The sequence below is a fragment of the Heterodontus francisci genome, chromosome 7 (genome assembly GCF_036365525.1).
Source record: "Heterodontus francisci isolate sHetFra1 chromosome 7, sHetFra1.hap1, whole genome shotgun sequence".
Taxonomy (NCBI): domain Eukaryota; kingdom Metazoa; phylum Chordata; class Chondrichthyes; order Heterodontiformes; family Heterodontidae; genus Heterodontus; species Heterodontus francisci.
This window is the reverse complement of record NC_090377.1, coordinates 19008560-19023774: the sequence shown is the minus strand read 5'-3', so window position 1 is coordinate 19023774 and position 15215 is coordinate 19008560. Positions and strand designations below refer to the sequence as shown.

The following is a 15215-nucleotide window of genomic DNA, read 5'->3' as shown; positions in this document are numbered from 1 at the left end:
TGGGTGGTTGATGGTCGGCACAGACTTAGTGGGCCGAAGGGCCTGTTTCAGTGCTGTCTGACTCTATAAGTAACCAACAGCTTGACCAGAGAGGTAGGTTTTAAGGAGTCTATTAAAGAGAGAGAGAGAGAGAAGGAGAGGTTTAGGGATAGAATTCCAGAGCTTAAAGCCTAGACAGCTGAAGGCACAGCCCCCAAAGGAGGATCGAAGAAAATTGGGGAAGTTCCAGAATTGGAGGAGTACAGAGATCTGAGGGTAGTAGGATTGAGGATGTTAGAGATGGGGAGAGGCGAGGGGAGTGTGCCACTTGCCCCGCTGGCTCTCAGCGGCTCTTGTGCCTGCAGTTAAAACCAGGGCTTCAGTGCTGGATACTTAGGCCAGAGAGCTAAAGATATTGTTTTTTTACACTGAGTCTTGAGGCTGTGGAGGCAATTACAGGAGCTAGTGATCAAAGCAATGACCATGTCAACATTTGAGAATAGGTGAAAGAGATGGTCAAAGGAAAAGGGCTTACAGGATGGGCACATGGGATGCAGACTACTGCTTATGTGGAGGAGAAACGGCAAAATAAATGCATTGTTCATGCCAAACAGCCTGATTCCATGTTCTGTGCAGTTGAATTTGGACTGGTTAAATTCCCTGTGATATCTGGTTTGATCCCTGTAGTGTTTAATATTCAGAAGGACATGAACTGCTTGTCCACTGAATGCTCTTGTGCTTCACTTACACTGCAGAAGCAGCTGTAGGTTAAAGTGGGGTTGTTGGTGTCCTGAGTTTGTACATTGTATAATGGATCTGAAGTAGCTGGAGCTGTGGGTGGATTCACTGTGGAGCATCCGCGATGCTGAGGACATCGTGGATAGCACGTTTAACGAGGTGGTCACGCCGCAGGTAAAGACTGCACAGGCAGAAAAGAGATGGGTGACCACCAGACGGAGTAGTAGGCGCAGGCAGGTAATGCAGGAGTCCCCTGTGGCCATCCCCCTCTCAAACAGATATACCGCTTTGGATACTGTTGGGGGGATGGCCTCCCAGGGGAAAGCAGCAACAGCCAAGTTTGTGGCACCACAGATGGCTCTGCTGCACAGCAGGGAAGGAAAAGGAGTGGAAGAGCTATAGTGATAGAATCCCCTATCATAAAGGGTACAGATAGGCGTTACTGAGGCCACAAACGTGACTCCAGGATGGTCTGTTGCCTCCCTGGTGCTAGGGTCAAGGATGTCATGGAGCAGCTGCAGGACATTCTGAAGAGGAGGGTGAACAGTCAGAGGTCATGGTACACATCGGTAAAAAGAGGGATGAGGTCCTGCAACAAGAATTTAGGGAGCTAGGTAGCAGATTAAAAAGCAGGACCGCAAAGCTTGTAATCTCTAGATTACTCCTGGTGCCACGTGCTAGTGAGTATAGGAATAGGAGGATAGAGCAGATGAATGCGTGGCTGAGAAGATGGTGCAGGAGGGAGGGCTTTAGTTTCCTGGATCACTGGGTCTATTTCTGGCAAAGGTGGGACCTGTACAAGTTGGATGGGTTGCAGCTGAACTAGAATGGGACCAACATCCTTGCTGGGAGGTTTGCTAGTGCTGTTTTGTGGGGGGGGGGGGTTAAAATAATTTGGTAGGGGATTGGGATACAGTAGAGAGTGATGCTCTGACAAATATAGAAGAGGAACTGAGTCGGTCTGGAAGGCAAAGCAAATATAGACCTGTTAAGGCACAAGTGAAAAATGCAAAGCTGGATTGCATCTACTTTAATGCAAGGAGTCTTACTAGTAAGGCAGATGAATTGAGGGCATTGATTAGCACATGGGATTATGATATTGTTACTATCACAGAGACATGGTTGAGGGAGGGGCAGGACTGGCAGCTCAATATTCCAGGGTATAGAATCTTCAGGCGTGACAGGGGAGGGGAAAAAAGAGGAGCTGGCATTGCACTGTTGATCAAGCAGTCAATTACTGCAGTAAGGAGGGATGATATCTTCGAAGGCTCTTCAAATGAGGCCATATGGGTAGAACTTAAAAACAAAAAGGGGGCAATCACTTGGCTGGGAGTGTACTACAGGCCTCCAAACAGTCGGAGAGATAGAGGAGCAGATATGTAGGGAAATCTCAGAGGTGTAAAGGTAATAGGGGATTTCAACTTGCCTAATATCAACTGGGATAGTATTGGTGTAAAAGGCTTAAAGGGGGTGGAATTCTTAATGCATACAGGAGAGCTTTTTGAGCCAGTACGTAGAAAGCCTTACAAGAGAAGGGGCGGGACTGTACCTAATCCTAGGGAATGAAGCTGGGCGAGTGGTAGAAGTATCAGTGGGGGACCATTTTGGGGAAAGTGACTATAATTCGAAGATTTAAGGTAGTTATGGAAAAGGACAAAGACGGGCCAGAAATAAAGGTACTGAATTGGGGGAAGGTCGATTTCAATATGATAAAACAGGATCTGGCCAGAGTGGACTGGGAGCAGCTACTTGTAGGAAAGTCTACATCAGACCAGTGGGAGTAATTCAAAGAGGAAATAGTGAGGGTTCAGAGTCAACATGTACCCGTTAAGATAAAGGGTTAAGACCAGCAGGTCCAGGGAACCCTGGATGTCAAGGGATATGGAGGATAGGATAAGGAAAACAAAAGGAGGCTTATGGCAGATTCGGAACACTGAAAACAGTGGAGGCACTAGAGGAATATAAAAAGTGTAGGAGGGGGTACTAAAAAAAGTAATTAGGAGAGCGAAGAGGGGACATGAAAAACACTAGTGGGCAAGATAAAGGAAAATCCTAAGGCATTTTATAAGCATATTAAGGGCAAGAGGATAACCAGGGAAAGAGTAGGGCCCGTTGGGGACCAAAGGGGAATCTGCGTGTGGAGCAAGGGGCATGGGTGAGGTTTTAAATGATTACTTTGCATCTGTGTTCACTATGGAGAAGGGCGATGTAGATGTAGAGATCAGGGAGGGGGATTGTGATATGCTTGAACATATTAGCATTGAAAGGGAGAAAGTATTAGCTGTTTTAGCGGGCTTAAAAGTGGATAAATCCCCAGGCCCAGATGAGAGGTATCCCAGGCTATGTGAGGCAAGGGAGGAGAGAGCAGGGGCTCTGACACAAATTTTCTGATCCTCTCTGGCCACAGAAGAGGTGAATGTGGTGCCATTGTTCAAGAAGGGTAGCAGGGATAAACCAGTTAATTACAGGCCAGTGAGTCTAACATCAGTGGTTGGGAAAATATTGGAAAAAGTTCTGATGTACAGGATTAATCTCCGCTTGGAGAGGCCGGGATTAATCAAGGATAGTCAGCATGGCTTTGTCGGGGCGATCGTGTTGAACTAACTTGATTGAATTTTCGAGACGGTGATTAGATGTGTAGATGAAGGTAAAGCAGTTGATATAGTCTACATGGACTTCAGTAAGGCTTTTGATAAGGTACCGCATGGGAGATTTGTTAAGAAGGTAAGAGCCCATGGGATCCAGGGCAATTTGGCAAAGTGGATCCAAAATTGGCTTAGTGGCAGGAGGCAGAGGGTGATGGTCAAGGGTTGTTTTTGCCATTGGAAGCCTGTGACCAGCGGTATACCGCAGGGAATGGTGCTGGGACCCTTGCTGTTGTAGTGTACATTAATGATTTAGACGTGAATATAGGAGGTATGATCAGTAAGTTTGCAAGTGACAGGGAAATTGGTGTCGTAAATAGTGAGGAGGAAATCCTTAGATTATAGATGGGCTGGTAAGATGGGCTGAGCAGTGGCAAATGGAATTTAATCCTGAAAAGTGTGAGGTGATGCATTTTGGGAGGACTAACAAGGCAAGGGAATATACAATTGATGGTTGGTCCCTAGGAAGTACAGAAGGTCAGAGGGACCTTGGTGTACTTGTCCATAGATCACTGAAGGTAGCAGCACAGGGAGATAAGGTGGTTAGGAAGGCATATGGAATACTTGCCTTCATCAGCCGAGGCATAGAATATAAGAACAGGGAGGTTATGATGGAGCTGTATAAAATGCTAGTTAGGCCATAGCTGGAGTACTGTGTATAGTTCTGGACACCACACTATAGGAAGGATGTGATTGCACTGGAGAGGGTGCAGAGGAGATTCACCAGGATGTTGTCTGGGCTGGAGCATTTCAGCTATGAAGAGAGACTGAAAAGGCTAGGGTTGTTTTCCTTAGAGCAGAGAAAGCTGAGGGGGGACATGACTGAGGTATCAAAATTATGAGGGGCATTGATTTAAGGTAAGGAGTCAGTAACCAGGGGGCATAGATTTAAGGTAAGGGGCAGGAGGTTTAGAGGGGATTTGAGGAAACATTTTTTCACCCAGAGGGTGGTTGGAATCTGGAACGCGCTGCCTGAAGAGATGGTAGAAGTAGGAACCCTCAAACATTTAAGATTTAGATGAAACGCCATAGCATACAAGGCTACAGGCCAAGTGCTGGAAAATGGAATTAGAATAGTTAGGTGCTTGATGGCCGGTATGGACACGATGGGCCGAAGGGCCTGTTTCTGTGCTGTATAACTCTGACTCTAGTTGAGACAGCAATGAATGAACCAGAACAACAGCGATGAATCAGCCAGAACAGCCATGTTCGCAACTTTGTGGTTTTGGCTTTGGATCAAGGGTGAAAGAAACCCAGATCAAGGCATTGAAGGCTTGTGTGGGCAGATAGGGAGCTTGGACCACATGTGGCCAGATTAAAATGATGATTCCTATTTGGAGCACCCATAGCAACCATGTATTTTTATTTCTAGCAGTTGCCTGTCCTTGGAAGCAGGGATGAAACCACCAGCACAAGATAATAATTATTCCAGCTTTATGTTGTGATGCTATCCCTAAAGGCAACACTAATATAAATGAAGTACTATTCCTCCATACACAATGCCTCCTCTCTTGCCAAAATACCGTGTAGGTTTTGTTCTGTTAGTGACGCTTATGCTTCTGGGTCAGCTGATTGTGGATTTAAGCTGAGCTTCAAGATTGCTTAAGCACGTAACCAAGGCTGACATTCCAGCCAAATACTGCACTGTCTGAAGTACTGTCAGCAACAACAACTGATGCATTTATTTAGTGACTTAACTTAGAAAAACATCCCAAAGTGCTTATTGAGATTCACTTAGCAGCCCAGATACACTGAAGTTCTGTATCACTACTAAGCCCTGTCATTATAATATCAATGTAATTGCTGCTGAAAATATATTGGCCTAGATTTTGTGTTAATAATGGTTAAGCTATTAGCACTCACTGTTAGTGTAAATCAGACAGCAACTTCCAGCAATCGCACATGTGCAGTTAATCGTGGAAATCAGGAAGTTATTGTCAAAGTTTCTGTGCTCCAAATCTTCAACTACATTGGTACCTGGCTGACACTGCATTGAAACACATGGGTAGGCATGAAGTTGTGGTACTTAAGTGATAGATAACCACTAAGCTCACCAGAAGAAATTAGAGCTTGTCCATTCCAGGGAAACTAAATTTTTAACAGTGGGGTAAGCCTTTAATTACTGACAAGCAACCTCTGTGGCACTGAAAATTAACTTTTGCAAGTGTGGACTCTCATTTTTTTCATATCTTAAATATTGCTCGGTGATTTAAAAAAAAATTATACTTTTCTTTTTGTCCCTCTTATAAGAGCATAAAAAATAGGAACTGGAATAGGCCATTTGGCCCTTCGAACCTGCTCCAACATTCAACAAGATCATGGCTGATTTTCTACCTCTAACTCCACAATATCCCACACCTCATAATTCTTGTAGTGCCCAAAAATCCATTGACCTCTGTCTTGAATATATTCAATGACTGGTATTCTCTACCCCAGAGAGCTATGGATGCTCAAAGATTCACCACCCTTTGAGTGAAGAAATTTCTCGTCCTCTCAGTCCTAAATGACGAACCCCTTATTCTGCGAATGTGATCCCATGTTCTAGGTTCACAAGCTAGGGGAAAGGCGCTCTCCTTATCGTCTCTTTTCCTCTATTTTACTTTCTGAACATGATTTGCATTGAGTTCAATATTCTAACTTGCATTTCCTGGTTCAGAGACTGCATGTTGCAGTAATTGTTCATCAATCTGGTTAAGGTGATGCATAGTTGCTTTCTCCATTCACACAGGTCCCTGATCCCCTGTAGAGGTGATGCACTGAAATAGCTTTCTGATCACTGAAAATGCTGGTGTAAAAGTCAGTAGAAGGTTTGTGGGTAAGTGTGATGAACAGAACAGCCTAAGCCATTCATTCACCTCTGACCACAAAATCCGGCTATTATTTTTCACATTCTTTTTGAATTAATTGTCCTGGCCACTCCCGTCACATAAGCATTATGCTACCTTACCTGCTAGACATGTTTGTGATTAATTTTATCTTAGAACTTCTGGCCTTACGTCATTGGATAACTAAAATGTATTCTCTACATTTAAAAAAAATTTTCTTCATGGGACAAATTGTTCTGAGGTTTATAAGAAGTGATGTGTCAATGCTGACAATTTCAGTGAGGTAGTGACATTTTCACATGCAATCCTTGGCTTTCTTCAATCTTAAAGCTTCAAATTCTGTTATGTTCTGGTAAGCCTAATGTCCCTTTTTTAGATAGATGTCAAAAAAAGAGGCACAGAGAGTACAAAAGCAAGGAAGTTACATTGAACCTTTTGTAAATCACTGGTTAGGCCTGAGCTGGAGTGTTGTGTCCAATTCTAGACAGCACATTTTGGGAAGGATGTTGAGGCCTTCAGGAGAGTGCAGAGATGATTTACCAGAATGGTATCAGAGATGAGGGACTTTGGTTTTCTAAAGGGATAAGAAAAGCTGGGATTGTTCTCCTTAGAGAAGGTTAAGGGGAGATTCAAAATTATGATGTATTTTCATAGTGTGTATATATAGTGAGAAACTGTTTCCACTGGCAGGAGGGTTAGTTACCCGAGGACTCAGATTTGAGATAATTGGTGAAAGTACCAGAGGAAAATGAATTTTATTTTTTACGCGGTAACTTGCTATGATCTGGAACGCACTGCCTGAAAGGGTGGTGGAAAGCGAGTCAGTCATAACTGAAAATGTGTTTGAAGGGAAAACGTTTGCAGGGCTCTGGGGCAAGAGCAGGGATCTGAGACTAATTGGATGTCTCTTTCAAGAGACGGAACAGGCATAGTGGGCCAAATGGCCTCTTTCTATGATCTCAACTCCACCTAATACTCCCCACAGTCATGTGTTTCTTGAACTCATTTATATCCAATGCTCCGTCTAATTTTTCTCTTGTGTGCGGCCTGTTTGATGCACTGCACAATACATTCCAGATTGTGTTGCACCCTCACATCTCAGTGGGAACAGTATTTATAACTCTATCATTCTTTTTCTCTACATATTATGTACTCTTTATTTAGGTGTCACTATGATGTGACACACAGTCACACCTGCAGCTATACATTTCTACCATGAAGTGTAGCTTCAAAACCTGCAGTTCTCACCACCTTTTTAAGTGCAGCATCACTAATACTCTTAGGGTCAATAGGGCCAATTACATGGTCCTGATTTTCAGTGGAAATCCAATATTGAGGCTAACGTCTGCAAAGTTCGAGTGCAAACACAGCCTTGCCTGAAAGGAATGCAGATCAGAGAATTGGCAAGGAGGTCATCACACTAACCGTCCATCTGCTGAGCAAGACTCTGAGCCCCTGGGAGCAGAACCTTGCAAAGTTTTTTTTTTTTCCTTTCATGGCATGTGGTTGGTGCTGGCAAAGCCAGCATTTGTTGCCCATCCCTGATTGCCTTGAGAAGGTTGTGCTGAGCCACCCCACCGTCTTGAACCGCTGCAGTCCATCTGGTCTGGGTACTGCCATTGTGTTGTTAGGAAGGGAGTTTCAGGATTTTGGAACAGCGATATAGTTCCAAATCAGGATGGTATGTGGCTTGGAGGGGAACTTGCAGTCCGTGGTGTTCCCATGCGTCTGTTGCCCTTGTCCTTCTAGGTCGTGGGTTTGGAAGGTGCTGTCAAAGGAGCCTTGGTGCCTTGCAGCAGTGCATCTTATAGATGGTACACATTACACACTGTGTCAGAGGGAGTGAATATTTAAGTTTGTAGATAGTGTGTTGATCAAGTGGGTTGTTTTGCCTTGGATGATATCAAGCTTCTTGAGTGTCGTTGGAGTCAAACTCATCCAGGCAAGTGCAGAGTGTTCCATCACACTCCTGACTTGGGTCTTGTAGATGGTGGACAGGCTTTGGCAAATCAGGAGGTGAGTTACTCGCCTCAGAATTCCCAGCCTCTGACCTGCTCTTGCAGCCACAGTATTTATATGGCTGGTCGAGTTAAGTTTTTAGTCAATGGTAACCCTCAGAATGCTGATAGTGGGGGATTCGGTGATGGTAATGTCATTGAATGTCAAAGGGCAGATATTTTAGATTCTCCCTTGTTGGAGATAGTTTTTGTATGGCACGAATGTTGCTTGCCACTTATCAACCCAAGCCTGAATGTTGTCCAGGTCTTGCTGCATATGGAAATGGACTGCTTCAGTTTCTGAAGAGATACGAATGGTACTGAACATCATACAATCACCAGTGAACATCCACACTTCTGACCTTATGATGGAGGGAAAGTCATTGATGAAGCAACTGAAGATGGTTGGGCCTAGGACATTACCCCTCGAGGAGCTCCTGAAGCGACGTCCAGGGACTGAGATGATTGGCCTGAAACAACCACAATCATCTTCCTTTGTGCTAGGTATGACTCCAACGAGTGGAGACTTTTCCCCCTGATTTCCATTGACTCCAGTTTTGCCAGGGCTCCTTGAATCCACACTCTGTCAAATGTAGCCTTCATGTCAAGGGCAGTCAGTCTCTCAAGTAAACTCTTTGTGTTTGGCCCAAGGCTGTAATGAGGTCAGGAGCCGAGTGGCTCTGACGGAACCCAAACAAATTATCAGTGATAAAAACAAGAAATGCTGGAACCACTCGGCAGGTGTGGCAGCATCTGTGGAAAGAGAAGCAGAGTAAACTTTTCGGCTCACTGACCCTTCTTCGGAAGGGTCAGTGAGCAGGTTGTTGCTGTTTAAGTGATGCGTGATGGCACTGTCAATGACACCTTCCATCACTTGGAATTAGCTGGATTGGATTTGTCCTGCTTTTTGTGTACAGGACATACCTAGGCAATTTTCCACATTGTTGGATAGATGCTGGTGTTGTGGATGTACTGAAACAGCTTGGGTAGGGGTGCAGCTAGTTCTAGAGCATAAGTTATTACTATTGCTGGGATGTTGTCAGAGCCCATAGCCTTTGCAGTATCCAGTGCCTTCAGCTGTTTATTGATATCACATGGAGTGAATCAAATTGGCTGAAGACTGGCATCTGTGATGCTGGGACCCTCGGGAGGAGGCCAAGATGGAACATCCACTCGGCACTTCTGGCTGAAGATGGTTACAAATGCCTGTGCTGTTTGCTTGAATGGCCTTACCTGGTAAACTATTACACAGTTTAATCTACTGAAGGATCATAAATAAAATACAACACTCCTCCAGGATCCAGAGTGTATATGAAAACTACTTGTGGTGTGGCTAAATACCAGTGAGTCAGCCATAGCACTACATGGAACATGCCTGTCATGGATTACAAATATAATCATTTGAATTGTGACAGCATGTAAACATTTCTGTGTTTTATGTAATTCTGAAGTAGCTCTTTCCTCGACAGATATCAAAATGAAGGTAGCAAATTGTCTATGGGACCAGGTTGGTTGATATAGAAATTAGTCAGAATGTTGCATTACATCGGTGATGCAGTTTATTTGGCCCAACCGCTCCTTGCTGATGTTTATGCTCCAGTTGAGCATCCTCCTGTCTTTTCTCATCTAACTCTATCGGCATACCTGCTCCCTCCATATGCTTATCGAGCCTCCCCTTAAATACATCCATACTGTTTGCATCAACCACTCCCTAGGGTAGTATTCCACATTCTAACCATACTCCTGGGTAAAGAGGTTTCTTTTGATTCCTTATTGGATTTGTTCATTGATTATCTTTATGACCTCATCTTTTGGTCTTCCCACATGTGGGAACATCTTCTGTACATCTCGGCTATATCGAAATGAAATATTTTTTAAGACTTCTCTTTTCTAGAGAAAAGAGACACTTCTCTCAACATGTTTTTGGAATCCAGGTCATATGTGAGCACTGTCTCATTTTGTATTTTATGCAATAATTTTATAGACGTTGAAAGCACTTAAGGAGGCCAGTAGGCTGATTGTGTCTATGCCCCTTCTATGCTACAGAATCCCAGTGCCCTCCTCCTTTTTTTTAAATACAGATCTTTCTCTGCTTCAAATTGTTATCGAGTTTTTCCCTTCCATGATGCAGTGGTCTTCATCGGGGCCATTCCTGGTGGCAAAGCATTCCCTGGTCCCAAAGCCGTCTGTTTTTTAAAAAAAAAAAAGTCTCCAGACTTCTCCTGACTATTTTAAATTGATGTTCCCTCATCAGAGATTTCCCCAACCATAGGAAATTACTTTTCACAATTAACCCCATCAAATCCCTTCCTAATTTTAATCTATTTTATCTCCTCTTGATTTGTTCTGCTGCAGCGGGAATAGCCAGAGTTTTTCACTACATCTTTTCAATCATGAGTGATTGATTGACAACTCCGACTTCAGAGGTCTTTGGCCTAGTTAGGTGCTGTGGAATTCTCCCATAGTCATGATAGAAGATGCCTACTTTGTGGATGAACTCTCCTCCACATGCAATATGATATCCAGAACACCTCGAGAGGGAAATATTTCATTTCTTAGTTTGCTTATTCAAATACATTTTTTTAAAAGTATTTTCAGTCAACAAAAACTAAATCAAATGGTATTGTAGGGATTCGGTATCTTGCTGCATCACTTGGCTTCTGTGTATTAATTACCTGTAAAAATAAATCTAACTAAGTAGATTCAGCCTATCGTTGGTCAGTTGATGAGATGTTTCCTGCCTTCTGTGAAAGACTGGAAAGCACAGTATGTATCCCACCTGATCTCTAGTGAATTACGTACAATTAAATGCTAATTGGTGATCTTGGGTATGCATATAAGGCCCAGGTTTCAGATCCTAAGGGATGCAGTCTGCTAATGGAAATTGTTAGATTTTGCTGTGAATGCAATTATTAGGGCAATAGTTCCAACTTCACTCATTTTTATGGTCATGTTTAGGCTGAAATTCTGATTGTTGACGAACAAGTGTTTGAGTTCAATGAGTGAATGAGATAAAGGAAAACTTATCAAATGTCTCAAGTATTCCAAAGCACTTCACACCATGAAATTAAAAAAAAAAGTCACTGACATCATGCTGATGAACGTGATGTGATTTTTTTTTTTTGCATAGCAAGATCCCACAATGAGAGAAATGACCTGTGAAGTTGTTGGTTGTAATTATTCTAAATAAGTCATTATAATTAAGGGATAATAACTAATACCTTCCATCTTCAGCAGTGCCAATTAAATTCGGGCAATGTGTCTTGAGTTCATTAGACTAACTGTGCACAAAAATCCATTACACTGAAGCTACAGAATAATTGCTTTGTGGCTCTTGATGCCAGTGTGTTCTGTAAATTTCTTATCCAGTGAGACACTTTTTTTTTTTTCCCTTTATCTGACTTGGCACAAATATAAATGGATTGTGTTAGATGCGATAGATATCCAAACAAAGACTCCACTTCATATGCACAATAGCGTGGTGAAACAAAAAGTTAAAATGAGCTGATCTTGTGCCCATAAAAAGTTGGTTAAAGACTCTCAATTTGTGAAGAAATTTGACATTAACTTAGGAATTATAGATCTCAGCGTAGAGAAGTCAAACTAACATTTTTAAAGCACCTTTCCCATCTTTAGGACGTCTCAGACAATTGATTACATTTTGATGTAATTAATGTTTTGTAGGCAAATGTGACTAATTTGCACATTGCAAGGTCCCACAAGTAAATAAATGACTGATTTAATTTGTTTTGATGGTGTTGGTTGAGAACTGAATGGTGGTCAAGATACTGGGCAAACTCCCTGTTCTTCTTTATCCTGATGTGGGATGTTTTACATGCACTTGGACGGGCAAACAGAACCTCCGTTTACCATCTCGTTCAAAAGACGGCACCTCCAATAATGCACGACTGCGCTGTTAGTATCAGCTTAAGTTTATCGTGGGGCTTGAATCTTCTGACTGAATTAAGCGTACTGTCTTAGCCAACCTGGCTCTTGGCTTAGCCTTGCTAAGACGTCTTGAGCATTTTAGATGTTGCAGACAATGTTTTCAAGAATAACTAAACCTAAACCAAATAGAATTTTCCCTGTCTATCAAGCCTACTCCATCCAATGAACATGTATGACTTTCTGAAGGACAGTTAACTATGTACATAAATATTGATTCTTAACTCCAATCCAGCAAAACTTCAATGTTTCTCTCCAGTGTTGCAAGTCTTTAAAATGCCCTTAGGCATGTACAATTTAAATGAGAGCAGGCTGTTTTATTGTGAGCATGGAACATTGTTGGAAGAATAGAGGTAGCTTTATCCTATACAAATTCCTGATTTACAAGTTTATAATCTATTCCTTGCTATAGGCAAAATAGTTAGGAAAAATAAATGTAGTTCAGTCATCTAAAGACTTGCATTTATATAGCACCTTCGACAATATCAGGATGTCCCAACGTCCTTTATAGGCAATGAAGTACTTTTGAAGTGTAGTCGCTGTAGTAATGTTGGAAATGCAGCAGCCAATTTACGCACAGCAAGCACCGACAAACAGCAATGTCAGAATGACCAGGTAATTTGTTTAGTGATGTTGGTGGAGGAATAAATGTTGACCAGGACACTGGGAGTACTCCCCTGTTCTTCAATCTCCATATGAGAAGACCGATGGCACCTTGGTTTAACGTGCCAGCCTAAAGATGGCACCTGTGTGGCACTTGGTCTGCACTGGACTGCAGTGTTAGCCTAGGTTATGTGCTCAAGTCTCTGGAGTGAGACTTGATGGAGAAGTGTTATCTAAGTTAAGCTAATGGGGAAAAATTGATGCCATGCTCCTGCTCATATGGTCAAACAGTCACTTAAAGCAAAATGAATGACATATGCTGTTTCCTTCCAATTGTAGAATGGTAGTTCAGACCTGGAGGACCTGAAGGCATTCATCAGCTTCCTCTATCCAGCTGCTTTTAATTTGAGCTCCTCGTTGACAGCTACAGCTACATTTATTCGAATACAGCTCAGCTCTTTACTGAAGGTTACCCTGCTAGAGTTGGATGATGTCAACCCCTGTTCCAGGTAATCTTACAGTGAAATGGTTGGAAGTTCATTTCAAATGTGCTTGAGTTTGGGAAAATTTTTGTGACTATCAGAATTTGCTATGTTTTTTTTAAGTTGACTAGAATTAAATTATTGCTTTTATTGCTAATGTGTCTTTCTCTGAAATGAATATTGTATGAGAACAGTAGCAGCATTTGGTTGCCCAAAATGTTCCTTCTGGCACCAAGACTGCCTATGTCCACCTCCTGTAATATTGCTGATACCCTCATCCATGCCTTTGTTACCTCTGGACTTGACTATTCCAATGCTCTCCTGGCTAGCCTTCCACCTTTTACTTTCTATATACCTGAACTTATACTGCCTGTATCCTAAATCACATCAAGTCTTGTTCACCAATCACCCCTTGGCCTGCTCCGTTCTGACTGCCTCAATTTTAAAGTTCTCATCCTTTTCAAGTCCCTCTGTGACTTCTTTCCCACCCCCACCCTGCACCTGTACGACCCACTGATATCTTTCTGTGCTCCTCCAGTTCTTTCCTCTTGTGCATCTGGTTTTAATCATTCCACCGTTGGTTGTGCCTTCAGCTGCCTAGGCCTTAAGATCTGGAATTCCCTCTCTAAATCTCTCTACTTCACTACCTCTATCTTTTCTTTTTAAGCAGCTTCATTAAAATCTACCTCTCTAACCAAGTTTTTGGTCACTTGTCCTAATATCTCCCTTAATAAAAACAGGAAATGCTAGAAGTACTCAGCATTTGTGGAGTGAGAAACAGTTCAACGTTCCAGACCTCACACAAAGAATCTAAATGGGGTAGAGGAGTAAAGCAATCTGAGAGTACAGATTCACAAATCATTATAAATAGTAGTGCAGGTTAACAAAGCCACAAAATGCTAATAAATCACTGGGTTTCATTTCTAGAGAAGTAGAACTGAAAAGCAGAGAGGCTATGCTAAACTTATAGTGGATAGCCAGAGACTTTTTCCCAGGGCGGAAAGGGCTATCACCAGGGGGCATAATTTTAAGGTGATTGGAGGAAGGTTTCGGGGAGATGTCAGAGGTAGGTTCTTTACACAGAGTGGTGGGTGCGTGGAATGCGCTGCCAGCGGTGGTAGTAGAAGCAGATACATTAGGGACATTTAAGCGACTCTTGGATAGGTACATGGATGATAGTAGAATGAAGGGTAGGTAGGTAGTTTGATCTTAGAGTAGGTTAAAGGGTCGGCACAACATCGTGGGCCGAAGGGCCTGTGCTGTACTGTTCTATGTCAGACCTGCTGAGTATTTCCAGGGCTTGTTGTTTTCATTTCAGATTTCCAGCATCTGCTTTTGTACTCCTCCTTATGTGGCTCAGTTTCAAATGTTCGTTGCTTTTGTGAAGCTCCTTGGGATGTTTTACTAGGTTAAAATGGTACATACATGAAAGTTGTTGCATATTTTACAACTTAGAATGTGTTTATTGAGGAATTTGTATTTCTCTGGATCAATCAGATTTGGTTTCTGTACAAGTTCTAGTTTTAACCTTTTGCTCCATCACAAGCGGTAAGGATAATGCCTAAAATATCACTAGGACTAGGACATTTTCAACCTTGAAATTTATTGGAGCTTTTCTTAGTTTAAACACGGAAACTGTGCATAAATACTCATTCTAACCCCAGACTTACTGTGAATGCTGATCCGAGAAGCTCCTATAATACATTGTGATGTATGGCTTCAGCATTAATTGGTCGTCTGTCTCTTATCTTGTTTCTTATAATGTTGGATTCAGGTTCAGAGGGGATAAGAGTGTTTGTTTGTGTATATTTAGAGAAAATATTGCCAGCAGAGCAGTATTGTGCAGGTCATCGAGATTAATATGCAAGTACAAGTTGTTCATGGAGCAGAACTAAAACGTTAAACTTGTTGGCGCTGGCACTTTGGCTTCAACAATCTGAGACATTTTAGTGCAATTTTTGTGAATCCACTTTTAGCTTGTGGGGGGGGTGTGTATATTCC

General features: G+C 42.5%; 1 protein-coding gene across 1 annotated transcript in view; it reads left to right on the top strand.

Moving 5' to 3' along the window:
• The window catches only part of gypc (glycophorin C (Gerbich blood group)), a 90022-nt gene that overhangs the window by 2819 nt on the left and 71988 nt on the right, over positions 1–15215 (top strand). The window contains exon 2 of the mRNA XM_068034862.1: positions 13072–13241. Within this exon, the coding sequence (XP_067890963.1) occupies positions 13220–13241 (22 nt within the window). The 5' untranslated portion in view covers positions 13072–13219. The remainder of the gene's footprint in view (positions 1–13071; positions 13242–15215) is intronic.